This window comes from Lynx rufus, unplaced genomic scaffold (genome assembly GCF_022079265.1).
Source record: "Lynx rufus isolate CCGP_SWC_20201006 ecotype Redwood Valley unplaced genomic scaffold, mLynRuf1.p SCAF_4, whole genome shotgun sequence".
NCBI classification, from domain to species: Eukaryota; Metazoa; Chordata; class Mammalia; order Carnivora; family Felidae; genus Lynx; species Lynx rufus.
Genome location: NW_025814856.1, coordinates 31,115,747 through 31,143,673, shown reverse-complemented (window position 1 = coordinate 31,143,673; position 27,927 = coordinate 31,115,747). Strand labels below are relative to the sequence as shown.

Genomic DNA, 27,927 nt, shown 5'->3' with positions numbered 1-27,927 from the left:
TGAGCGATTTGTGGGAAGGACCTGCTTTCCCATGCTTCTCGTTTGGGGCCCCCACAGCTGTTGTCCTTTAAAGTGCCTTCTCGTAGCTGGGTCTTAACCACTGATCATTTGGCTTCCCCATCTCTAGATCATCTTTGCAGACGAATGCACAGAAGCCGAGGGGCGGCACTGGCACATGAAACACTTTTGCTGCTTCGAGTGCGAGACAGTGCTCGGCGGCCAGCGCTACATCATGAAGGAGGGAAGGCCCTACTGTTGCCACTGCTTCGAGTCCCTGTACGCGGAATATTGCGACACCTGTGCTCAACACATAGGTGAGGCGGCCCCGGGTGCTCAGCTTGGTCCTCCTGCCCCTGGATCTCCTCGGTGTCTGGTGTAGTTACAGTCCCTGTGGCCGACCCACCCTGGCTTCACTGAAAAGGGGAATCTCTTGGCTCCGTTACTAGAGAGGCCAAAGAGCGTGCTCGCTTCAGATAGGGGTGGCTCAGGGCTCAGACAAAGTCTGGGGTTTTGGGTCCTTTGTGTCTCAGCTCAGCTCGCCTTCTCTTGGCGGCGGTGAAAAAGCAAGCTGTCTTCGCATGCTGGCCAAGAGGACTCCCCACTTCTACATGGTCTCGGCACTTGCATTCTCGAAAGGACTGGGGCCGTGGATGTTTTCGCGTCGGAATCAGTTCCTCCAGATAGGAACCTTATCATCCCCGGTTGGGTCATGTGTTCCACCCTGGAAACAAGAGCACAGGTGTTTCAGTTGGTCTGCCTGAGTCATAGGCCCAGCCCGGAGATGGGGTTATGTGAGGTACAGCCCCACTACCGAGGGGAGGGGGAGTGGTCCCGGAAGGAAAACAAGAGGGAGAAGATAAAACAGATGTCTTCCACAGCCTCCTTGGAAAAACTTGAGGATCCATGGAGGGAGGACCCAAAATAGTCCTCTAGTAGAAAGGGACAGTCAAGAACACCAAATGGTTTCTGGCAAGCACGTCTTTAAAAAAAAAAAAAAAAAAAAAAATCAGCAAGAGCTGACCCAGCCAAATACAAAGAAAGCAAGAGAACCTGAAAGAGCTGATAAGCTCTAAACTCTCCCGACTAAGCAGCAGATCTGAGATGGTGGAAATCATTTTCTCTTCGCAAATAACCAGTTTGTTCGACTCTCGAGCACTCTTCCAGATCACGCTGCGTCTGTGGCTTGTTCGTTCAGCTTGTCTGTTCTGGCACCTTGAGAATGAGCCACCCTTTAAAAAGAAAAGTGAAAGAGCTGGCAGTGGGTGAGTGCCTGCTCTTCCTGTGGCTTGTGCAGTTCCCAGAAACCTGCTCAGAACCTGCCGGCTCCTTACCTATAGTGGGCAGACGTGGAGATAATCGGTCTGGGCGCCCCTTTTGCCCCACTTAGAAGATTATATCAGCAACGGAAAGAGTTTGATTTCGTCTCCGTGCTTCATCTCAAGTGGCATTTTTAAATGAAAAATTAGCGACTAGTTGGGAGAGCTCTGTGAGCTGGTAAAAATCACAGCTTTGTGGACAAGGCACCTACTGTGTGCTCGGCGGTCCTTTGTTGTTGGGCAATCCATCCCACGGGACTCAGGCCTGCCTCCATGAGGCCTTTCTGAGCTGGAGTCCCCACCGGGCTCAGGGTTCAACCTTGCTATGCAGCCATATCATCCGGCACTCTTCCCTTCCCGGGGCCTGGCGACGTGCAAACCCACCTCCCCCCAACCCCTCAAGGCCTCACCGCCTCAAGGCCTGGTGCTTCAACCAAGAACCCAGTAACCGTCACTTCTCGCGAGATCAAAACAGGGAAACGGGCTTGCCTTTATGCTGAGAGTTAGGAAATGGGGAGTTTGATTTGGACAGGTGGCTGGCCATGTGAGGACGGACGGGGTGGGGTGTGTCAGAGGAAAATGGTGCAGCTTTTGAACCCAGCATTTGTCGCTGTGGATTCTGGGTCTGCCAGTCGGCGCTTGCTCAGAGGAGAGGTGCTGAGTGTACAGATAAACAGCTTACCTGCAGCCATGATACCCCCCCCCCCCCAGTGTTGCTGTGTCTTCTGTCCCTTTCCTTTGAAGTTCAAAAGCTTCTCCAGAAACTGCCCCTTAGGATTTTTGCTCAGCAACTTGGAAGAGAGAAAATCTGTCTGTACCCCCCACAGAAGGGCCCTCTGTCCTCTTCTCTTTCTCTCTCCTAGCTATCTGAGACGTTGATTGGCATTCCCTTCTCCTTCCGTCTTAAATGCGTAAAAAGGCATCAGTGTTTTACCAGAAAAGGGGACCTCTGAGGCCCATAGTATTCTCACTGCTGCAGTTAAAATGCTGTCCCTGATTTTTTTTTTTTTCGAAATCTACTTTTCTGTGAAACCTAATTTTCCTGCAACAGCAGAAGGGTGTGCTCTGTATATCATGCAGACCACCATCTCCTGGTGCTTTGCTCTGACCATATTACACAAATATTCCATATTTATACAGCCGCTCCGAGTGGACCCTGCATCAGGCAGCCGTTGCTAGGGCAACAGTACTTTTGCCTGCGCACAGCAGAGTAAACAGTCCTACGAACAGACCGAGGCTGTAGCAGGCAATAGACACACACACCCTCCGAGAAGGGCTTATGGGGGCTTAGAGGGGGGAATTAAAGAGGAGCGCTTAGATGTGGAAGAGCAGAGCCCTCTTCCAGATGTTTAGAGTTCAGGACCAGTTCAGAGGACCCTCTGACATCAGGGATGTTTATCAGGGACCACGTTGTGCTGCCTGCTGGGCCGCTTTGTAACCCGCCTCCCCTCTGCTCCCCCCACCCTAGCCCAGCCTTTCTGCAAGGCCCCGTCCCCAGAAGGGGCCCCTGCTGCCCACATCTGAGCATGCTTGCTTGCAGAAGCACGGAGAGGCAGCTGGTGGAGGACAGATCCGGGAACTGGGCTTCCTGTGTGCCTGCGACAGGGAGTGGGCAAGGCTGCGGCCGCTTGGGATGCAGGGCAGCCGGGATGCCAGCACAGCCTCCAGGCGGGAGGGCAAGGCAGACTGAGCCAGCCGTGGCGTTCTTTCGTGGACTGCGTCCGGGCAGCGGCCCCCAGAGCGGGGAGGGCGAAGGGCAGTAAGACCACATAAAAAGAGGAGAAGAGTGAGAGGAGCTAGCAGACGCGGGTGTGAGCGCTCTCTGCATATTAACTCATAGCAGCCGGGCGAGGTCAGAGGTTTTAACTGCAGCGGGGACCGAGGCCACTCGCGCAGGGTCACGCAGCTCAGAGCCAGCCGGGAACTCAGCAGATGGGCTTCGGCATCTTTCCAGCCAGCTGGAATGGGATGCGAACCTTCCTTCCTCTGACTCCTGAAGCCTCCCTCTGTACTGCTCCAGAGTTCTGCCTCCCTGTACTGCCCGCCCTGCTTCCTTCCAGAAGCCTGGGGAGAAAATGTGGCTGAGCCCAGCAGCTCTGGGTCCTGTCTCTAGCCCCGCCCACCACTTCTCCTGCCTGGGAAGGCCAGGTTGATTCCCACAGTGGCCCTTTGGCCTTAGAGCCGACTTTGTGGCTGCTCCTGTCCCTCTAAAACTCCCTTCTTAGTCTCTAGGGCCAGACTCCCAAATAAACAGAGACCCCTTAGTTTGGGGCGAAGCTCATAGGAGAGGAATTGCCTTGTGCCTCTCTCTCTCTCCCTGGGCTCCAGGGATATAAAGGTAGGTGGGAGAGAGCATGGGAGGCTGGGACAGCTGTTTTGCCTTTTGCCCTTTGTTCTTGCCTTTCTCTTCTTCTGGGTAGAGTTTGTTCTCTGGTTTCTTGTTTCCACCTCTCTAGACAAGTCTCCCGAAGTTATTCCTGGGAAGTCCAGGTTCAGGACTATCAGCCAAATTAGTACTACTATGTTTCTGGGAAGATTTTTATAATCAGAAAGCAGGAGGCTTGCAAAGGCCCCCTTCCATCCCACGGTAACTGCATACTCCACAGGCTCACCCCACAGGAGGGGGGATCCCAACGTGTCCAGACTTCCATTCTGCCAGCTTAGCAGCTGCTGTCAAAAGAGAGCCTCCATACATCACTGTCTTAGCAACAGTCCCAGGTGACTCTGGCATTGCACTAGTGCAAGTCATGTGCCCACCTCTGCCGCAGTCTCTGGGGTAGGAGATACAGTTCTTTACTGGCCATTGCTAGGTCCAGGAGTGGCTTTAGCCCTGCCCAAAGCTCATGGCCCAAGGGGGGTGAGAAGATGGTGTCCCACAGGGGGATGAAGCCCTAGAACCAGCAAGGGGCAGAAGAGATGCTGAGAAGGAAGAACTCTTGGGGCTCTGGGAGGTTCCTGTAGGGCAGGTGTAACAGGATTATGCAAACCAGGGACGGCCCTGGCATGGGGAGGAAATGTGTTTCTTCCTTCCCTGATGATATTAAGGAAAGGGTGTGCATGCTTATGGAGGATATCTTTGGCGAACCACACCCAAGCGTTTCCTTGCCGAGTGTTGAAATCTACTTTTTCTTTTCCACTGAACTGTTACAGCGATCTCTTCATCTGAATGGCCTATGCCGGTATGGGGTTCAGTTCATCCATTCAGTGTATAAAGAGCCCTTCTGGTACATCAGGCTGTGTTCCTGGACATGCCACAGAAAATTAATGAACCTCTTCTCCTAGAACTTCGTTTGGGAGGGGTGGGGAGAGAATTAACAGACAGCTGTACATGTGGAGTGCTTCAATGTCTAGCACAGTTCGTGCTGTGAAGAAAAATCCAGCAGGTCCGGGTAAAGAACGGTGGAGAGGATGCCCTCAGGTGTACAGGAGGACGTCTCCAAGGAGTTGGCGTTTGAGCAGACCCCCAAGTAGAGTGAAAGAGAAAGTATCAATGTCATGGTTAGGAGCAAGGCTTGTGGATACAGATCTCACCTGTGATTCCTAGTTGTATTAAGTTAGGCAAGTTATTTACCCTTCCCGTATCTCTGCGTCCTCGTCTGAAAAATGGAAATGATACTAGAAACCTACCTCATTACAGTGGAGGGGTCAAAGGAGTTTACATACACGCAAAGCATTGAAAGCGTGTGTTAGTGTCATTAGTGCTGTTTTGTCTGGGAGAATGTATCCCAGGTGGAAGGGTTCATGCACACGTCCCTTGGATCTAGTTTTTCTCTGCTCGGAGCAGATGAGTTCAGAGGCAGCTGATTGGTGGAACCAGGGGGCTCTCCTGATAGGACATGAATACCGTTCGTGTGAGGTCCTGATTATGGATCTGCTGATAGTTTATTCTGTTGTGTTTGGAACCCTGAGCCAAACCAGGATGCTGTGTGTTTCACACGGTGATACAGGGCTCTGAGCAGCTTGTCAGCCTCTCTCCCGTGTCTCCTCTATCCCCAGGGATCGACCAAGGTCAGATGACCTACGATGGCCAACACTGGCATGCCACCGAGACCTGTTTCTGCTGTGCTCACTGCAAGAAGTCCCTCCTGGGGCGGCCGTTCCTCCCAAAGCAGGGCCAGATATTCTGCTCACGGGCCTGCAGCGCCGGGGAGGACCCCAATGGCTCTGACTCATCCGATTCGGCCTTCCAGAACGCCAGGGCCAAGGAGTCCCGGCGCAGTGCCAAAATCGGCAAGAACAAGGGCAAGACGGAGGAGCCCATGCTGAACCAGCACAGCCAGCTGCAGGTGGGCTCCAACCGGCTGTCGGCCGACGTGGACCCCCTGTCGCTGCAGATGGAACTGCTCAGCCTGTCCAGCCAGACGCCCAGCCTCAGCCGGGACCCCATTTGGAGGAGCCGGGACGAGCCCTACCATTACGGGAACAAGATGGAGCAGAACCAGTCCCAGAGTCCTCTGCAGCTTCTCAGCCAGTGCAACCTCAGAACTTCCTACAGTCCGGGAGGGCAGGGGGCTGGGGCCCAGCCCGACATGTGGGGCAAGCACTTCAGCAACCCCAAGAGGAGCTCATCACTGGCCATGAAGGGGCACGGCGGCAGCTTCATGAAGGAATGCCGTGAGGACTATTACCCGGGAAGGCTGAGATCCCAGGAGAGCTACAGCGATATGTCCAGTCAGAGCTTTAGTGAAACCCGAGGCAGCATCCCAGTCCCCAAATACGAAGAGGAGGAGGAGGAAGAGGAAGGGGGCATATCTACTCAGCAGTGTCGGACCCGCCATCCAATCAGTTCCCTGAAATATACCGAGGACATGACGCCCACAGAGCAGACCCCTCCTGGCTCCATGGAATCACTGGCCCTGTCGAATGCAACAGGTAGGTCCTCTTCACCTGGCAAACAGAGCAGAGGTAGTCTCTGGGTGACCAGATGCTGGTCTTCAGGACTTTCATGTTGTTCCTGCCACGTGCCCTCCTCCAACAGATTGTCGAGGAAGGGGGACCCCAGTTTCAGATGGCTTCTGTCTTTGAACGCATTCCCTATAAGCAGAGCCTGAGACGGGTGCAGATGCCTGTGGCATGTTCAGGGCGTGCTCCCAGGGAAGGGGAGGCACAGTGAGGGCCCAGGGCGGCAGGAGGGGCCAGGCGAAGACTCCAGCTCTGGGCTGGAATCTGACTTCACCCTGATCCCACGGGGGCTCTGGAGGCTGAGTTGCATCATACGTTTGCTTCCCTCTTGCGACAAAGTGGCTGTCATCCCACGCCACCATGTCCTTCGGTCACTGGCTTTGGGCTGCTGGAGGACAGCCTGGGGATGAGGTTGTGGAGGACGTGGGCATGGGACACGGCAGGTGCTATTGGCCAAAGACAACATTCAGAAGCAGAGGCAGCTGTGAGCTGGGGATGGTACTCACAAAGCTGGGTAATGCTTGAGACACCGGAGCATCCACAACAGCTTCCAAGGCTTTTCTGAACCCCAGTATCTCATTAGGGAGCTCATTTTGATGTGTGGATAGAGGCAAAAGAAATATGGATAGACAGCAGAGGGCAGGCAGGCTGAAAAGGACAGAAGAGGGAGAGAGCGTGAGAGAGATTAAATTCGAGGCCTGCTTTCTCCAGCCAAACTGTCCAGCTAGTTTGCGTGCATGTGAAGACTGATGGAGATGTTCTCTAAGATGGCACTACTCAAAGCGTAGTCTGAGGAAGGAAGCTAGCCACAGTCCGCCGTGAGATACGTACTGAAAATGACAACGTTTAGGGGCGCCTGGGTGGCGCAGTCGGTTAAGCGTCCGACTTCAGCCAGGTCACGATCTCGCGGTCCGTGAGTTCGAGCCCCGCGTCAGACTCTGGGCTGACGGCTCGGAGCCTGGAGCCTGTTTCCGAATCTGTGTCTCCCTCTCTCTCTGCCCCTCCCCCGTTCATGCTCTGTCTCTCTCTGTCCCAAAAATAAAATAAAACGTTGAAAAAAAAAATTTAAAAAAAAGAAACTCTTAGAACAATTGGACATTGCCACAACATCCACATGCATGCTCAGTGGGCTTGTCTTATCGGTGCAGGTACAGACCAGTCGGTGTTGTGGAAGCCATGAGTGAGTTGTATGTCGCACGTGCTGTGTGTCAGTCTTGCTCAGAAGGACCACATGTCTGTCTGCAATGGACTAAAAATAAAAAACGGGTCCTTCACCATGGATAACTGAGAAGTCCTTTTCTGAGACGCACTAAGTGTGTCTGCCCCTCATGGGCAGAACACCCAAGGAGGGAGACACATGTCTACCCCTTCCATCAGGGACCCCATCGTCAAATGGTTCTTGGTGGAGCTTGTGATAAACATGTGCACGTCAACCCTATCTGGCGATGACAGCCAGCGCTCAGCTCCAGCTGTGGTGGCCATGTGCAAAGATATTTATTTCTTCAACTAGCGATTCTATAGCTCTTACCATGTGCCAGACTTTGTTCTGAGCACTTTATATTAGCTTACTTAATTCAACCCTCACAGCCTTCTGAGGTGGATATACTATTAAGGTTATCATTTCAGGGGTGCCTGGCTGGCTCAGTCGGTTGGGCCACCGACTTCGGCTCAGGTCATGATCTCACCGTTTGTGAGTTCGAGCCCCGTGTTGGGCTCTGTGCTGACAGCTCAGAGCCTGGAGCCTGCTTCAGATTCTGTGTCTCCCCCTCCCTCTACCCCTCCCCTGCTCACGCTCTGTGTTTCTCTGTCTCTCAATGATAAATAAATGTTTAAAAAAATTTTTTTTAAACAAAAAGATTATCATTTCAGAGTTGAAACTGAAGCACAGAGAAGTTGAACCGTTTGCCCAAAGTCACCCAGCTTTTAAAAAGTCAAGTGGGGGCTTGAACCTGTGCCTATGACCCCAGAGCCATGTTCCTAATCGTACCAAATTGCCAACCATTCCACTTTCTCCAGACAAGTTAAAAATGTGGATTTTTTAAATGTGGAACCTATTGAAACTCTGCGAGACAAGCAAAACATCTCTCTAACTCATAGGATGTCTATGCAGTGTGTTTTTAAGCCGTTATCCCTCTCAAATGCTCTCACATTTGTGCTCTCATTTGTCCTAGAGGACAAATAGCAAGTATTTTGTTTCAGATGAAACAAAAATGAGGCCTTAGTGACTAAGCACCTTGCCCGATGTCATAGAAGTGAGCAGTTAGTGCAGAGTGATGACTGTCTGGCTTCCAGCCCAGTTTGTGCTATTCTCGAAAACTTCATATGCTATAATTATTTAAGAGGCCAGGAGATAAATATGCAATTCAGCCTCTGAAGCTAGACCACTTGCATTGAAATCTACATTGGCTGCTTGTTTCAGACATGGAACCCAAGGCCTCCCCCCAGGCCCATGGGAGGCGGGACCCAGGAACCTGCTTTTCAACCAGCCGCCCCTCCCCCCACCCCGCCCCCGCTGAAGCTGAAGCTGATGCAACCAGCGTCTGAGAACAGTTGTTCTTGGGTTTGTCTCTTGTGACTTTATTGTCCTCATGCTGTAACTTAGGAGAAAGGCAGGAGATCTGGGCGTTGGGGATATTGGAAAGGCCACGTGATTGTGTTTGAAGAACATACTGTCTCTGATCCTAGAGAAGAGACACAGAATTTATCCCCATGATTTTCTCTGGGCCCTTGGGCAGAGCCCCTCATGCCCCACTGTTTGTGAGATTTTGGTGAAGCATCCCTGAACCATGTCTGATACAGCAAAAACAATTCCACCCATCAGCACTGTCCAATGGAGGCCATAGCCACATGAGACTGTTGAAATTTCAAGTAATGAAAATTAAATGAAACTGAAATTTCAGGCCATCGGCTGCACTAGCCACGTGTTAAGTGTTCAACAACAGTTTAAGCAGCAGAATTTGAAATTGCATTTGATTTCGGTAGCCACACGGAGCTCACAGCCACTCTGTTGGACGGCACAGATGGCAGACGTGAGCTTGTAGGATGGGCACACTTTTAAGCCCATCGTTTGTCTCTTTGGAAATTCTCACATGAGCCCCCGTGTTCAGACTGACAGCTGACGTTTTGGGGTTACAAGTTCACATCCAGCGCTCCTCACGTGGGAGCTGTGTGAACAAATTGCTTACATTGTCTAAGGCTCCTTACCTCATCCAGGGAATTTGGTAAATAACAGTACTTCCTTCATTGTGTTTTTGGGTGAATTACGTGATCATGCGTTTAAACTTGTTAATGTAGTCTGTGACACGTAAGACCTTCTGTAATGGCTACCTGATACTTTTTGTTACTGTTTCATTCTTCTCCCAAACATACTGGTGCACAGTTTTGGCCTCTAAGAGTGTTTTGGTTACTGACATCTCCCAGCTCCCACCAGCTGTGCAGGTTTGCATTTTCAGGTTTGAGAACGTTCCTGTGGGATCCTCTTTTTTTAAACCAGCATGTGGAGAGCCTGAGAAGTAGGGAACTGAAGAAATGCATTTTGTGCCCCTGTGTTTCCATAGATCTGTCAGACACAGCAGCGTGGAAGAAAGATTGCAGCTAATATTCGAAACACTGCTTCCTCCTTGGTCACTGGGGCAAAGCTTAAATAGCCTTCCAGATCCAGTGTTGCACACACGTACACACACATTCACACACACACACCCCAAAGCCATGATATTTACTAGACTTGGAAAAGTCGGTCATTTTGTTGCCAACGCCCACTGTTGCGTTTAAATTTTGCTAGAAGATTCTCAAAAGAAGGCAGTGCTCAGAACCGTGTGTCTTTAAATCCTGGAACCCCAGTCCGTGAGTAACAGGTATGTGTCATAGAAGGCCTTGTCAAAAAGCCTTGATCCTTAGGTGAAAGCTAGCTTTCAGGATGACGGATTTTTTTTTTTTTTTTCCTCCATGGTCAATAAATCATGTTATTGAAAAAGTCTGTAGTGTTTAATCTGGAACGAAGCATGATCTTTTCGTAGACAGCATTTTTCCTTTGAACCGATCTGGAAAAACAGCCGCAGTGGCTTGCCAGCCTTAAATCTGGCTTTGACACGTACTGATTTGTTTACAACCAGGAGCATACTGTCCCTTCTCCTTGGAAAACGCAGTCCATCCCTTACGCTCACACAGAGTGAGTCAGGCGAGCACGGTCGCCATTTATAATAGCGTTGTGTGGAACTGGAAGTAGGTTGTAGGTTGCAGAAGCTCTCGAACTCTGCCGTTGCCTAAACGTCCCTCCCAAGCAGCTTACAGCCTTGGGTGATCACAGTTTCGCAGATAGCCGTAACAGCGTCAGCGGCAACTGACATTATTGGGTGTTGGTCCTGTACTAGCCACAGTTCTAAGGGCTTATGTGAACTTCTAGTATTGTTATGCCCAGAATTCGTGATCCCCAAAGACCACCAGGGAGCCGAGTCCAATGCAAAAGCAAAAGAGCCTTTATTCGAGCTAGCTCAAGCTCAATCCCCTACCTGCACCAACGCAGCGGTGAGATACCAGGGAGAGAGAGCGAGTTTCAAAAGCACAAAGGTTTTATAGGGGTCTAGGGGCAGCCGATTGGCTGGGGAAGGGGTGTGGCCTCGGCCGATTGGCTGGGGAAGGGTCAGAGTCCTGTTACGCAGGTCGCTGGGCATGTTTTGATCAGGAAGTTTGAATGGGTGAGAGGGAGGTTACTCAAGGGGAGGAGGCGTGGTCTAGGTGAAGGACACAGAACAAGATGGAGTCGGCCGGCGTAGGCCCGCCCTTTCAGTATCCCACTGTTGATATGCCCATTTCATAGATGACATAAGTGAGACACGGAGAGCCTATGTATAGCTCAGGACCACAGAGCTGGGAAGTGAAGGAGCACGATTCAAACTTGGGCATTGTAGCTGCAGGCCTGGGTCCTTAATCAGCATACCAAGGCACATGTGGATGGTGGTGATAAGAGTGGCCGAGGACAACCACGAGACCACAGAGTGTGGTCTGACATGATGATGATCTCACATATAGCATCTCTTTAAATCCTCATAATAGCCCTGTGAGATAAGTCTGACGATTTACCCCATTTTACAGTTAAGTACTCTCAAGTGCACAGAAGTCGTGACCTCCCCGTGGTCACCACTGACAACGGAACCCGAACTTGGGTGTGATGGTCTGCAAAGCCCTTGCTCTTAACCTCTCTGTTACAGTCCTCACAGGTAGGGTCATGGTCACGATCAGGATTTGCGCAGTGACCGTATCTGGAAAGATCAGGATTTCTCTTCCTGCCATAGCCAGGTTGTTGATGTCTGTCTGGCCCTGGCAGGGCAGGAGCCAAGCTGGCAGTCCAAGGCGACCTGCTTGGGTCAGAGGCACTTAAAGACCACGGAGACAAGTGCAGATTGTCCAGGGGTTGGCCCCTGGCAGAAGGCGCCCACAGAATGGAGAGAGAGGCTGGAGTGCGAGTCAGGGCCACGGTTCAGGTCACGCCTGGGCCAGGTGCAGAGCAGAGTTCCCATGGGGACTGGTTGCCTCAGGCAGAGGCCCCACCCAAGGACAACTGCAGACGGTCAGCTGGTCCCCCGCCAAGGGCCCTGGTGTGTAGCAACCAACGTGGCTGGGAACGCGGCTCTGCCTTGAGGACCAGCCACATGCCACAGGAGTGGCTGGGTCAGGCAGAGCTGGGGCCTAAAGGAAGCAAATGCAGATGTGGATGGAGGAAAGAAAGGAAGGTCTGTGTGCATTCGTTCGTTCGTTCATTCTGCCTGCCAGTGTGGTACGAGCGCCTCCCCCGTGAGGTACAGCAGCGTGAATGAGGGCACAGACAGTAGACCAGTCTGACAGAGGTGGAGATTGGACTTCGTGCTTTAATACCTATGTGACCTTGGGCAACTGGCGTATCTTTTCTGTGACTCAGTGTCCCCATCTTTGAAATGAAGTGACAGCAGCGCCTTAGAGGGTTGTTGTGGGAATTCTTGAGTTAATTCCTGCAAAGAACTTAGGACGGTACCTGATATCCCCTAAGTGCTCAATGCCATTAGCTGATAACATGATTAAGTCGGTGCCATGGCCTGTGCAAGGTGCTAGGGATGCACTGCTGAGGTAAAGTAGACAAGGGGCTTACCTTCCTGCCCCTCTCAGTCCCGTGGCGTTTAATAGATAGTAAACATCTAATTATACGATATGAAATTGTGGCAAATGTGCGCTGAGAGGGGTATAGGCGAATCAGGGAGGTCAGACAGGGTATCCTGAAAAAGTGATGCTTGAGGGACAAGGGAATGATTCCAGGCACCAAGAGCAGCATGTGCAAAGGCCCTGTGGTAGGAATGTGTGGCAAGAATAAAGGCCTGCAAGAAGGTCCACAGTGTAAACAACAGTGGAGACTGAATGAAAGAAGAGGATGGATGTGATGATGACCTAGGAGAGGAAATTGGCATTTTACAGTGCCCCTGGGGGAAGGGGTCCTGAGGGACAGAAGAATATCGAATCGAAAACCTAGAAATGTGTATAAGTTTGCCTACTCTGTGATTTTTGACCCAAAAATCACAGCATCAGCCGAAAGCACATGCGCCGTTGGCCTGGGTAAGTAGAGACACAGCAGAGATAGTCCAAAAGGGCTTCCTGCTGTCCTTGATCAGTGTTGCACTGTTGTGGCACCTCCACACATCTGTTACCGACACAGCTTGACAAGGGACACTTCGTTGTGCAACACCGAGACCTATTGATTGCTAGGGGTCCTGGGGTGACTTTTTAGCATTGCAGGCAAACTGGAAGAGAATGAGACACGACAGTGTGGGGCTCTGAAGCAACAACTGGAACAGCTCCCTTTACCAAGAATGTCTGAAATGTTTTTTAATCCTTGTAATGCAGAACATTTCTATATTTAATGCTGGGCAGGAACATTTCTCCTTTTCTTCTGCATAGCTTGGATACGCATCCTCTACCCCAATTTCTTTATTTAAATTGTTGGGTAAAACCTCCCAACCAGCTGGCGCCCGAACTTGAGTGGCCACACCTCAGTCATGCTCATAAATTGCACGGCCCAGATCCTTTGTTCGTTCCCTCCATTGAGAAGGACGGGTGGCTCAGTCTGGAATTACAGATTAGCAAACCGAGAGTCCTGCCCGTTGGCCTCAGGGCCAGCTTGGCAGCTACTTGGAAAATGCATTGGAATTGTCTTTCTTCTCGGGAATTACAGAACTCTGGTTTCCAAGTGTCAGAATCCCACCTTGACTGGTGTAAACAAATAAGTTTCTTGTTGTTTTGTTTTTTTTTAATCAAGTGACTACAAATGTCGCAGAATTTTGGTTCTTGGAACAGCTGGATCCAGGTGCCTAAATGATGTCCTTCTTTTCTTCTCTTGGTTCTTGTTTTCTCCCCACCGTCTGGCTTCATTCTCAGGCGGGCTCTTCCCAGGGTGGTAGGGATGACTATCGGCAGCTCTAGGCTGAATAACATCCATTAGCACCAGTTGAAGGGGAATGGGAGCTGATCTGAGTCTCATTTGCCCAACTTGGGTCACCTAACAATTCTTTTAACCGCTGTGGTGGGAGGAGCTAAGGAATGATGGCTCTGATTGGTCCGTTCGTTCGGAGTCGCTCACCCATCCCCGGGGCCTGAGGCTGTGGGGTCAAGCCCATTCCTACTGCAGGGACTGAGAATAGAGATGGGCTTTTCAAAGAGAAATCAAGGTAGTAGCTTCAAAGGAAATGTGCTTCAAAAGCACACCTTCCCTGTGCTATAAGGAAGTAAACAGCCCCTTGTCATAGGCATCCCATCCTTCTGGGACTCACCCCACATCTGGTTCCTTCCTCCAGAAGGAACTTCTGTCCCTGTCATGCGAACTTGACGTCAGATGTCCGTCAGGCATATTAGCCATGGCTTTCTGGAGACAAAGGGGCACGTCCCTGTGGTGACTTTAAGGTAGGCGATTCGGGCCAGCAAGGAGATGTTTTCAAGGCGCCGACTGGACAGAGCCCAAACCCTCTGCTCAGCGTTGAGAATGTGATTCAGGTTTCTGACTTGATCCCGCAGGGTGAATTTCTCCGTGTTCCTTAGGGAAGCTGCCTCCTCTTGCTGGTACTTCATGGCTCTGAACCAGACTCACAGACCAGGGGCCAGGTGAAAACCAGCAGAATGAACATCGTAGCAGAATCTGTTCATCTCACGTTTCTCTTTTGGGGTCAGTTTTGTGGTATGTGTGGAAGCAGAGGATATTCTCAGAGCCAGGTGAGCGAGACAGGGAGCAGTGGACAGACCAGTCAGGACGGAGCTCCCCCGGAATGACTGATGCATGCCTGCTCTAGGTCATAGTCTCTCTGATGTTTTCTGGTTTCGGAGAAATTTTTCCGGTGTCCTGGTTTCTAATAACCATTCAGGAGGCTTATTTATAACCTCCTTGGGCGTGAGCAGTCATCTATACCCAGAGTAAGTAACCGTGGTTGCTGACAGGAGAGGAAAGATTGCTGATTTTACTCATTTCATACTGAAAAGGCAACACTGGAAAATGGGTCCAGGGTGGAGGCAGGGGGCTGATGGGCTCTTCAGATGAGTTCAACATTTTCTAGAGTAGATTTTTTTTTTAATTTTTTTTCAACGTTTTTTATTTATTTTTGGGACAGAGAGAGACAGAGCATGAACGGGGGAGGGGCAGAGAGAGAGGGAGACACAGAATCGGAAGCAGGCTCCAGGCTCCGAGCCATCAGCCCAGAGCCGGACGCGGGGCTCGAACTCACGGACCGCGAGATCGTGACCTGGCTGAAGTCAGACGCTTAACCGACTGCGCCACCCAGGCGCCCCTAGAGTAGATTTTTAAAGAACCTGTACATTTCTCTTGGAACTTTTGCATTTGAGAATCTCACAAAGGGAAATGATATAGCTCCCATCCCCACTTGAAAATGGCTTTGAAACTCAGGTTTTTATGGTTTATTTTTTAACATATGAGCAGCTAGGAAAATGTACAAGAGAAAAATTAAGATAAAAATAGGGAAAATACACCAGCTTTACCACTTGGCCAGCGCTAATATTTTGGTGAATTTTCGGGTTTTTTCCCTATATACTGGTGCATTAATTTTTCTGAATTGTAAACATATTGAATACTCTGAGTCCTGAATTCCTTCATTTGCATTCTGTCATTAGCTCATTTTCATAGCATTTGTACATAGCATTTGTAACCATCACATTTAATGACTGCATTAATACTCAATCAAATGGATGTTACCACATCTCTGGAATTGGATATTTAGGTCATTCCCAAACTGATTTGTATTTAAATCTTGATTTCCTTTGACTTACATCAACAAAATGTACTTTTTTTGACTCTCTCTTTCCTTATAAACATAATCAAACCTTCTAAATAGTTTGGCTCAGTTTCTAGCCAGATGCTTGACCTTCTCACTGGAGCATCTCCTTCCCAGAGTGTTCTGGTAGGACTAGGGGGCCCATCAGTGATTATGTGCCAGCCATCCCTGGCCTAGCCACTCCTCCTCTGCCCATATGTGAAGTGCCTCCCAGAGCACTGGAAAGGAGTGTGATTAAAACCCCATTCCTGGGGCGCCTGGGTGGCTCAGTTAGTTGAGTGTCTGACTCCTGGTTTGGGCTCAGGTTGTGGTCTCAGGGTCATGGGATCAACTCCCGCATAGGACTCTGCACTGAATGTGAAGCCTGCATGGAATTCTCTCTCTCCCTCTCCCATCTGCCCCTCTCCCCACCCCACCCCCATCTCTCTGTCTCTCTCTCTGTCTCTCTCTCTGTCTCTCTCTCTCAAAGACAAATAAAACCCACTTCCTAGTACAAGCCACCTGGGGCAGTTTTGGGGAATCTGTTTGTCCATGTGAACAGTCACCATCCCTTCCATCAGAGTAACTGGAGGACCACCTACATTATATTCATCTGGGATGCTTGTCAACAGTGCACATTCCTGGGCCCATCCCAGACCCATAAACAGAATCTCTCAGGGCCCAGACCTGAGAATCAACATTTCTAACAAATGCCCCCACAGAACTCTTAGGCCTGCTAAGTTTAAGTAGCCCTGAGCTAGAGAAACCCAGACTCCTCCCTCGTGCCTGAGTGATCAGTCCTCTTGCCAACTTGTCTGTGGTTGGAACTTTTTTCTCTCTCATCATGTTCCTTTGCCTCTTCTCTTAGCCGTGAGTCTAGCCTCCTTCTCAGACAAAAGAAAAATTAGATTATTCTGCTTTTGAAAAGCCCTGACGATGTCCCTGACAGCAAATAGCAAATAGCATCTTAGTAAGTTCAGGGCACATTATCCAAAACACGGATGGTTTGTTTCTTAATTACACTGTATGGACTAAACATGAAAGAGAGTACCATGTGCCAGAGGCATTTGGTGATCTTGGCATTGTCATTGAATGCCGCAGAAAAAGTGGACCATAAAACCTTGTACTCTCCAAATGAGGCCTGTTTCAGCTGTAAATGAACATGAAAATGAAAAGGCCAAGAGACCAAAGCTGCCTATGAATTTGAGGTGGGTTGCTTGGTGGTTAAACCAAATATAATTTTCATGAGCATCACCTTGAACACCCAGGTAGCTGTCTGCGTGTGTGTTTTTCCTCCCTCCTGCCCTTCCCAAATCAGAACCAGACCACGACATGTGTCTGGGAGGCAGCCGTCACCGATCGGGCTGAGTAAACAGGCGGGGCACCGTCTAGAAGATAAAGTCTGTGCCTTCCAACACAAAATTACCAAGACAAAGCCTGGCGTTTTCTTTGGTCCAAAAACTTTGAACAGCTTAAAAATGTCATGCCAAATTCCCCATCCACTTAGCTAAAACGGGCATACTTCCCCCATTCTTTTCCTCGGTTCCAGACAAGAGCCTTTCTCAACTCTTGGCCGCCCAAGGGTTCGGTGTCCCAGTTTGCAGATTACCCAGCTTCTGTCTCCTTTTTTCTCCTTTATTCTTCCCGTGTAGAAGGAGTGGGGGCAAAAACCTGTTCGTTTTGCTCTTTGCTGAAAGCAGTAGAAAATGTCCTTTGGTGTATTTCTGTTCTCTGGGCCTTTCGTTGGAACAGATCCTTGACTGTCCCCTGTGCAGAGTCTAAGGGATTCTTGCTTCTTGGAGTCAGTCATCCTGCCCAGACCCATCTACCCCCCCTGAGGGTGTTATCAGTCCAAGGCCACCTGTGAGGACTTACTCTGATTCTGACGGCACGCTCTCCGTGAGAGTGTTCCTGGCAGTGATTCTGTGCTGCCTAGCAGTGAGCAGTCCAGACCTTGCCAGGGTGTTTCATCCTGGCAGGAGCAGACTATCTGATGGCTGCCTTTTAAGTCAGAGGTGCTGATTTTCAAAGGCAGAAAAGTCCAGTTCAGGCTTCGGTTGTGTCTTTTCCTTGGGAGCAGATTGAGCTGAGAGCTGGGAGAGGATAGAAGAAGAGTACAGCCTAGAATAACTCATTTTTTAAATTTCTCCCTTTATATCTGGATACTGGGTCCTAGGTCAGAAGACCAGGGGAGGGGCACCTGGGTGGCTCAGTTAAGCGCCCGACTCTTGATTCCTGCTTATGTCATGATCTCATGGTCTTTAGGATCGAACCCCATGTAGGGCTCTGCACCGACAGTGCAGACCTTGTTTGGGATTCTCTCCCTCCCGTCCCAACTCATGCATCCATGTGTGCACTCTCTCTCTCTCTCTCTCTCTCTCTCTCTCTCTCACTCTCTTTCTCTCAAAATAAATAAATAAACATTAAAAAAAAAAAAAAAGACCAAGGGAGAAGTTCCCTTTACCTGGGATGCACATCTGTACACAAATGCCCTCCCAGTGTGACTGGGGTGGCCCAGGTCGGTGGCTCTCAGTAGGGGTGAGTGGGGAGGGGTGGGGATTGTGTCACCTAGGGGGAACATTTGGCAATGTTTGGAGACATTTTTGATGGTCCCAACTGGGGGTGCAGGGTGCTAGGGCCTTCCATCGGGTAGAGGTCAAGGATGCTGCCAACCATACCTCAGTGCACAGAACAGCACCTTCCCTCGCAGCCAAGAACCATCTGGTCCCATGAGTCAGTAGGGCCAAGGCTGAGAAAGCCTGGTCTAGACACAGGCTGTCGCCCTGGAAGTGATCACTTTCCAAGGAAGGTGCTCAGAACCACGTCTGAGGGGAGCCTGCTGTCATGTCAAGGAGCCGCCCGCAGCCAGGCGTTTCAGAAACCCCTTTCAGAAAGAGCCTTTCTGCTTTCTGTCCGGACCCCAGCTGCAGCACACATTGAGGTTTTCACACCTACCTGGTTGGAATCCCACTGAGGTTCTACCTGCATGATCTGTCTGGTGGCTTCAACCTCGCACCCCCTCAGCGTCCTGGAGCACATCGATGTCTGCCACCTGGGGCTGTTGTGAATCGTGAAGTCATCTGCAGGAAGCACTTAATTGCGTGCCAGGCACGTGACAACCTCAATATTTGAGAGTTATTATTGTTACTCCTTCTATCAAGTGCCCCAGAGTGCCAGCCTCTTGCCACCTTCCTTTTAACTGCTCACTTAGCAAGAGAGGGAAGATGGAATGGAACTCAGAAATCGTTCACATACGGGGTTGGAAGGAGAGGGCAGGAAGGGAAGGATGGGCATATGGCGCTTGGCGGGTCCGTAGGTGTTAGTGATCCAGACCCACGCCGGCGCCCACAACTGGAGAGCTCTGACGCTTGGATCTTGGGTAATGATTGCAGCCAGAAAGATGAACCCTCTCTCCCTGGATCTCAATCTCCAGCCTTATCCGAGCCTAAAGAGTCTGCCACAATCTGTGGCCTAATTATGCCTCTGTAACACCTATTAGTGCTAATGGAGCCCGCCCTCCCCATGTGACAAAGGGGACTGCCAGCTCCCAGTCCTCAGCCTTTTCCCCGCTGATTTCACACCCCCCCCTCCCCCAGCATCAATTAACTTCTCAGAGAAGAAACAGACCCTGCTTTGGGCCCTGAGCTAGGAAGCCATGAGGGGAGACGACAATGGAAGTTTCCCGCTGAGATCGTTATCAGCCCCAGGAACCGGCCCAGCCAGGCCCTCATCTGCAGATGTGTTTCATGCCCAGGCCCCTGTGCAGGGAGAGGGATTCCAGCCTGGCCCCGAGGTTCCCCTAGCATTCTCCTTCAACAACCCAAATCTCCCTTGAGATCCTTGAGTGAACCCAAATCATCCTTGAGTGGACCGTGACCCGTCAGCGGCTGGGCTTTCTGTCACCTGAGCACTGTCCTTTGTGGCTTCCTTTCTGCTTGGGATTAGGGCTGCCCGAGAAGCAGATGGCTTCCTCTGTCACTTTCTGGCTTCTGAATCTGTTTATGGTGGGGGCCTTTGTCGTTGGGGCACATGGGTGACACAACTTTATCTTGCACTGTTAGATGGAGCATGTGAGATCAAAGGACGTTTTTCACTCCAGCTTTCCTCTGAGCCCCAAGACTAAGGCAAAAACAAAACAAAACACTCTTCGTTCGTTCTCAGAAGTGCCATTTCCTGCCCACCCCCCTCAGCCCCCCCCCCGTTGTCTTCCACCAGCTGAACCCAGAGTCCTCCTGGGAGCACTGAGATGTAAATATTCACTCTCCATCCAGCCCCTAATACCTTGTGCCACAGTTGTATGCACAGGATAAGATGCCACATCCTCCTCCATGGCATTCCCTCCAAATTCATCTGTAATATGCTGGTTGCTGGCCTTGCCCTTTGAAAGGGGACCATGCTTGTGTGGTTCCACCCACCACCCAGAATCCCAACAACCCCGTTTTATCCATTTCCTATACCAGAGTTTGATACAAGATTGTTTTTGGAAACAGAATAGGGAAGAGAAAGGCATTTTTGTCTGTTTTACTTGTATTTAAATCCCAGTTAGCAGATCGTGTAATAATGGTTTCAGGAGTAGAATTTAGTGATCCGTCACTTAGGTAGAACACCCAGGGCTCATCCCAATGAGCGCCCTCCTTATTTTTTAAGAAAAATCTTGATTCTTAGTTGTTTTAGATTCATTTACTCAACAAATAGTTATTGAGCACCTGCCATGTTTCAGTTATACATTGGTGAATAAATCAGACCCAGCCTCTATGAGGGTCAGGGCCCTGGGTAGAAATATGTGACACCAAGAGTAATTAAAGCCAGATGAAGGAGGGCCAATGAGTAGGAGTGAAGGCCTTACCTGTGGCCTGGCAGAAGGAGCCAGGGCAACATCTTGACCTCTCTCACGCTCTGCCCTCTGACCCCCTTCCACGAGTCAAGCCCCACTAGAAGCCAGAGGATAAGAGAGCCAGCCATTGGTGCAACTTTCAGGGGGAGAACAGGATAGAGATGGTTTATCATCTAGCAGGTGATATACAAACATGCACATAAAGACAGATTGCGATAAGTGCCATGAAGGAAATAAGCAAGGTCAAGAATAGAGGTCAGGAAGCCCTCTGAAGTGATGTTCAAGCAAAGAATTGAATTGGGTAAGAAGGACTTGGCGTTACACAGGAAGAAAAGGGGAGGGGAAAGAGGCCATTGGCCTTCGGAATAGCATATGCAAAGGCCCTGAGGCAAGAATTTGTGCAGTTCCAGCAACTGAAAGCAGGCCACCATAGTTGTCAAGGGGGAGAGAGCTATATTTAGAGCTCTGAAGCACTCACATTTTATTGCTGGCTCCAGTTCAACCCCCTGGAATCCCTCTGAGAACCCTGTCCTCCTCCCCTTGCTCAGTGGGGTGTCTTAAAGTAGAAAAAGTCAGGTGACTTTGCAGAGTGAGCTGAGAAAGCAAATGCAGGTGTACCAAGAAGCATCAAAAGAAGGTCAAAAATATCCTGTGTTAGGGAGATTAGGGGAAGAACATGCCCCTTTAAAAAGTTTTGTTAAAAACGTGTGTGTGAACACTTTCTATTGATCTTTCTATTGCTCTTACTTTTTCTTTCAGTGCTGATTTCTGGCTCAGCCATATCCTGGGTTTCACATGTGCAGTACGTTTGACTTTTACCCCAGGTAACCTGGCTTAGCCAAGCAATTAATACAGAAATCTGATTAATGCAAAAGCCTTTCCTTAAGTAAACAGTAATCCTTGAAAACATATGCTATGCGGAAGTATGATTCCCAAACCCCTTCTTTTTTATCTCACAAATTAGCTAGTATTAGCCCTGGCAAATAGACTCCAGGGCTCTTGGGATATGTTTGTTGGTCCTTAAGAAGAAAGATTGAGGGGCGCCTGGCTGGCTCAGTCAGTTGAGCGTCCGACTTCGGCTCAGGTCATGATCTCGCAGTTCCTGAGTTCAAGCCCCGCATTGGGCTCGGTGCTGATGGCTCAGAGCCTGGAGCCTGCTTTACATTCTGTGTCCCTTTCTCTACACCCCATGCCTGCTTGTGCTCTCTCTGTGTCTTTCAAAAAAAAAAAAACAATGAATAACCATTAAAAATTTTTTAAAAAACAAAAAGGAAGAAATATTGTGCAGCTGTCATTCTTCCTGGTTAGATCTTGCTGAAATTACAGAAGGCTTTCACTTAACCTTCAAAGCTCTGGACCCTCCCCACCTTTCCTCAGAATCCCTTTCCTAAGGCCAACATCCAGAAGTTCAGCAGGAGGATTTTGTATTGTTGGGGGGAAAGCTACCATGTAACATCGCCCTTGCTTATAGAATCTCATCACTGTGATAAGACAGGAGATGAGACCTTCACTAATTCACAGGTCGGATTCATTGAATGGTGACCAAGACTCATCATTTGTTTGAGGCCCTTGGCTGCTGTTCACATGGAAAAAGGAGACGGTATCTCATGGGATTTCCCACCTCAAACTCAGAGGGTTTAAAGTGAATATTTAGGGGCGCCTGGGTGGCTCAGTCAGTTAAGCGTCCGACTTCGGCTCAGGTCGTGATCTCACAGTCCATGAGTTTGAGCCCCGCGTCGGGCTCTGTGCTGATAGCTCAGAGCCTGGAGCCTGTTTCAGATTCTGTGTCTCCCTCTCTCTGACCCTCCCCCGTTCATGCTCTCTCTCTGTCTCAAAAATAAATAAACGTTAAAAAAAATTAAAAAAAAAAACAAAAAAAACAGAGACGTGGAATATTCTCCGGACCCATGTATTTTGATGCTGTTGTAGCTAAGGACCAAAATGGAAACGCCAAGCGGGCAACAATAAACAATAACAATTACAGCTATTCTCCCCTTCTTGGAGACCAGAGAAGTAAGAGCCAAAGAGTTTAGGGTCGCATAGCTAGGGTCACATAGCCAGGGTCACGTAGCCAGTCTCTATGGCTCCATATTTCCCTCTATTCACCACTATTCCATATTTCCTTCCATTAATTGAAAGCTCTTGAAGAAGGAGGGAGCTCTTGGTGACATTGCCCCTTCATCGTGGCTGAGAAAAGGGAGTTTACACGCAGCTTAGGTCTTCCTCAGTTAGGAAGGGTTCTCCAGAGAGACATCAGCATGGGAAGCCAAAATGGACAGGGTCCACCGACTGCCACAGGCCCCTCGGAAACTCGTCTTCCACACCTTGTATCATTTGCTTCCCTTCCTCACAGCCACCCAGCCCATACGGGGCCCACAGCAGCCAACCTGGGCTCGGCCAACACAGTCTCACTGGCTGCGATTGCAAGATGAGGGCACCCAGCTGGGGCAGGAGAGCCCCACCTCCTCCTGCTCGCTTTCCCTTGTTCTAATAGAAACTAGATCCTCTGCAACTCTGCCTCACACGGCACTGATTCAGATCAGTGTTTCCCAAGTTTTGGTGGTGGTGGTGGTGTTTAAATAAGCCATGCCCTCTTTTTAATAAACTAAACATAAGAATCTCACACTCCCACCCTGCCAGAGTTTCTGAATCTTTGCATTCCCACCCTCTTGTTCAGAGACCATCCCCTGTCCGTCCCGAAGGCGACAAAGATCTACGGTCATAAACAGAGCTGGCCGCACAGCTGTGGGACTCTGTTAACTAGTGCAGACTTTCCTTAATCTTGCTAATAACGCCTTGAAACATACGTATCCCATCATCTCCATTTCACACGTAAGGAATCCAGGGCTTGGAGATACTGAATGACGTGTTCAGGGTCACAACGCAGCCTATAGTGTGAGCCAGGGTCCCAGCGCTTGGGTCCTATGCTTCCAGCCATAACCCCGTGCTTCTCCGTGAGGGTGCTCTTACCCCCCATGGGACGTTTGATAGTGTCTGCGAATATGCTAATTTGTCATGACAGAGTGTGGGATGTTACTGCGTCTAGTGGGTAGAGGCTGGGGAGGCTGCGAAACCATCCTCAAGGGCGCAGCCCCACCCCACCACAGAGAACTGTCTGCTCCTAATGTTGGTGAGGTTGAGAATGCCTGCCCTACACCCCCCTAGTTTTAGTTGTACTCGGGAAAGGGTAGTCAACACCATAGTAGACTTGAATATGCCTTTTAAAGTGCCCAAACCCCTCCTGCACTCTACACCTCTCCCCTGCTCAGGGAAGCATAGCCACACCACTCCCCACCCTGATGAGCCCTGGCTTGACTTCGCCAAAGTCCCCACACCCCCTCAGCAAACAGAAGCTGAATCTGTCTCCAGAAGTGTTTTTCTGCCCATAGAGAAGTTCCATGTATGTGCTGTACCAGGCGCAGGGACTCCGTTTTTCCGGGCGTGGAGAAAGCAGGGGGCACCTCTTGTCCCACCGATTGACCGTGGGCACCGTCAGACTAGGCCAGCCCTTCCCGCTGCCTTTCTCCTCTTCCTCTCCTCTGTGAGGCTACAAGCGCTTTCCCTCGGGGCAGCCCGAGATGCCGTGATCTGCAATGAAAAGGAACAGCTTTTTTAATCATATAAACTGAGGCAGTCGTCAGGAGCCGTGGCCTCAGCTGTTCAATTAATCCGCTCCCACTCTGCCTCTAATCCCTCCATGAGGGCCCCTGTTGAATCAGCGTCGGCTGACCACTTCCCAAGTCCATTTGATTGGGAGACCCCGAATCCCACAACGGGACTGAGAGAGAAAGCAGGTCAGGACTCCACATCTGCCTTAGTTGGCGGTCCTCGGCATCACAGCGTGCTGCGGCTCACCAGGCACCCCTCACCAGTGGCGCCCTAGGGCACATGGGCATCGCTGCCAGGGCCTCAGGAGGGGCATTGCCTGCTCTGAGCTGGGTGGGTGGGACCCCACTTTCTGGCCCAGGAGGCAGAAGAGCTCTGAATTCAGTCAGGCTCACTAGGATTTGCATGCTCCCTGTGTGATCTGGGAGGGGAACCCCCCTCCTGCCCACAACCCTCCTGAGCCTCAGATTCCTTTGCGTAAAAACAGCAAGAGGAACCAAGAGGAAAACAGCAAGAGGACCTGCCCGGAGGGGGTTCATGAAAATCAGATGAAGTCAGATACCGAAAATTGTTGATTGGCATGCCTTGTCCGAGAGGAAGGTTCAAAAGGGTGCCTCCTGGGAAATGCCAGTGAGGAAAAACTTAAAAGGACAGGACGTGGCTGTGGAGGAAGGGGGCGGTGGGTTGGGACAGGGGGCTAATAGTGTAATAATGCTAGTAATGGCATCAGTTACTGAGAACTTGCTGTGGGACGGGGCGATGTCTAGAACATCGTGTGCATTAGCTCGTTTGGTAAGAGTGAGGTCTGTCCTTATTCCCTGATCCAGCCCCCCACAAAATGTTTCCCTCCCCTTTTCCCCGGCCACGTCATCTTCTATAGCATTTAGCACTGTTTGCCACTTAATACTTACTTTGTGTATTGTCCCCCTCACCCCCTGGGAGGAACGCTGCTTGAGGGCAGAGGCTGGGAGCTGGTTTGCTCTTGCTGCTGTTGCCCCAGCAGCTGGGGCATTGTCTGACACGTCGCACGTATTTGGTAAATCTCACACATGGTCTGCGTTCATGGAATATTTGGTACATGAGTGAGCCTCCATTTTACAGATGGGAGAACAGAGGCTGGGAGAAGTTAAGGGATTTGCCCAGGATCACACGGCCAATGAGAGAGGCAGCCTGAGTCCAGAGCCTTTAGCCACCAGGGCCAAGTTCCTTGTGCAGTGCTGTTTGGCCAGTAGTGATGACCACTGGTAAATGTGCTGTGGCTCATACTTAAAACCAGGTCTGAGAGGCACCTGGGTGGCTCAGTCGGTTAAGCCTCTGACTTAGGCTCAGGTCATGGTCTCATGATTCGTGGGTTCGATCCCCGTGTCGGGCTCTGTGCTGACAGCTCAGAGCCTGGAGCCTGCCTCAGATCCTGTGTCTCCCTCTCTCTCTGCCCCTCCCCTGCTCACGCTCTGTCTCTCTGTCTTTCAAAAATAAATAAATGTTTAAAAAAAAATTTTTTTTTAAACCAGTTCTGGAGACGGCAGGTCCATTGACTGGGCTCAGAGCTTTGGGTAGAGGTGGGGGTGGAGATGGGATGGTGTGAACCAGCCCTGATTTCTTGCGCCTCTCTGTGAACTCCAGATATTTTCCATGTCAAACGGCTCCGAATAACTTAGCACAAGATTTGAGGTGGGATTTGTTATCTTTGCTCTGCCTCACAGCACTCTGAAAAGAGTAGATTTTTTGACTCACATCCTTGTCCTGTGCTCTGTTTCAGCCCCAGGAAAAGTATTTTGCCTCTAGCTTTCCTGAGAGGTAGGCCAGGGTGAAAAGGCCTGGGTTCCCAACTTTTTTGCATGCAATTTTATTGCCTCCTCTAAATTACGCACAAAAGTAGGTTTTTAAATGTTATAGAACTACAGAAATAGATAGAAGTGACCCTTGAAGAACTCGGGGTTGGGGGTACCAAACCCCTGTACAGTCAAAAGTCTACATATAATATTTGAGTCCTCCAAAACTTAACAAGTAGTAACCTCCTGTTGACTGGAAGCCTTCCCAATGAATACATTTTTTATACTGACTGTATCGTATACTGTGTTCGTACAATAAAGTAAGTTAGAGAAAAGAAAATGTGAAGACATTCATACGGAAGAGAAAATACATTTACAGCACTGAACTGTATCCAAAAAAAATGTATAGTTTTTCAAACTATGTTATTCAAGGGTCAAGGTACTATATCAATTGCACTTGTCCCATAATTTCCATCCCCCTCCCCCCCACCATTAGGTGACTCTTCCTTTAGCATTTGTCTCTGGGCACACACTGACAGATATATAATTACGAACAAAAAAGCTCTCGTACCATTTTGCAATTTGTTTTTTTAGTTAACAGTATACCTTGTTCTTTCCCTGTTGATGTGTACAGGTCTTCCTTACCTATATGAAGCTACATATTGTCTCATTATATGATTGTACCATTATTTTTTTTTAACATATCCCCTGTTTCTGGATGCTTGAATTTTTTCCAGTTTTTCATGGTTACATTAGTGAACATTGTTTTACATATATCTGTGTGCTTGTTCATGTTTTTCCATAGCATAAATCCCTAGAAATGGGACTTGTACATCAAGGGACACGCACACTGCAAGTTTCTGTAGATACTGCCTTTTTCTAGGTAATACAGATTTGTACTTTCATCGAAAGTCTAGGTCCTCTGAGCTGGGCACTTGATAGAACCAAATCCTGGTTGAAGACGGGGACTACAGAACATACCCAGTGTGGTCACCCATGTGCTCTGATATTTGGGGGTTTTATGTGCTCATAGAGCAGAGAACAGCTCCGATGGCCCAAGAGTTGGAGCCAGACCAAGTAAAATCCCTCCCTTTCTGCATTCTCCAGCAGCCTGATGGGTTTCTCGGGAGCTAGCCATCTGAACAGTTTCCAGGGGAGCTGTGTTGCCATCCACCCTGGCTGGGTTGGCACAGGGACCACACAGTGACAGGGGCCGGGGAATTAAGTCATCAGTCTCCACCAGCCAAGATCTGGTGGGAAAGGTAACTCAAACTGTCCTGGAGATCCTGCGACTGAAAGCAGCTCACAGCTTGGCAGGTCACAGAATATCCTCACACCTTGTTTGGCGCTAGAGAGGCAGTTATATAACAGGCAGCTTCATAGATTCCGAATTCCGAGGTTGCCGGCAAGTGAGAGGGGGCTCACTTGTTTATTTATTCACACTCATTTGACTTCAAAGCAGCGGGTTTTTTCATTTGAAATAGGCTTCAAAATCAACTGACGAACTTGTTGAAAATGCCAATTCCTGAGCTCCACTGCTATAAATTCTGATGCATTGGATCTGGGACAGGAACCAGGAGACTGCATTTTCAAACCAACTGCCCACGTGATTCTGAAACAGGTGGTACCAGGACCACATTTTATTTTATTTTATTTTATTTTATTTTATTTTATTTTATTTTATTTTATTTTATTTTATTATTTATTTTTCTTTCCACTATTTTTTTTGAATCTTTTTTAAATTTATATTCAAGTTAGCATATAGTGCAACAGTGATTTCAGGAGTAGATTCCTTAATGCCCCTTACCCATTTAGCCCATCCCCCCTCCTGCAACCCCTCCAGCAACCCCCTGTTTGTTCTCCATGTTTAAGAGTCTCTTCTGTTTTATCCCCCTCCCTGTTTTTATATTATTTTTCCTTCCCTTCCCTTATGTTCATCTGTTCTGTGTCTTAAAGTCCTTATATGAGTGAAGTCATATGATACTTGTCTATCTCTGACTAATTTCGCTTAGCATCATACCCTCTAGTTCCATCCACGTAGTTGCAAATGGCAAGATTTCATTCTTTTTGATTGCCGAATAATACTCCATTGTATATATATACCACATCTTCTTTATCGATTCATCCGTTGATGGACACTTGGGCTCTTTCCATACTTTGGCTATTGTTGATAGTGCTGCTATGAACAATGGGGTGCATGTGCCCCCTTCAAAACAGCATAC

At 49.5% G+C, this 27,927-nt stretch overlaps 1 protein-coding gene across 1 annotated transcript in view; it reads left to right on the top strand.

Moving 5' to 3' along the window:
* Positions 1 to 27,927, top strand: part of PRICKLE2 (prickle planar cell polarity protein 2) — a 116,268-nt gene that overhangs the window by 67,421 nt on the left and 20,920 nt on the right. Inside the window, exons 6-7 of the mRNA XM_047096902.1 lie at positions 128 to 314; positions 5,313 to 6,188. Of these exons, the coding sequence (XP_046952858.1) occupies positions 128 to 314; positions 5,313 to 6,188 (1,063 nt within the window). The remainder of the gene's footprint in view (positions 1 to 127; positions 315 to 5,312; positions 6,189 to 27,927) is intronic.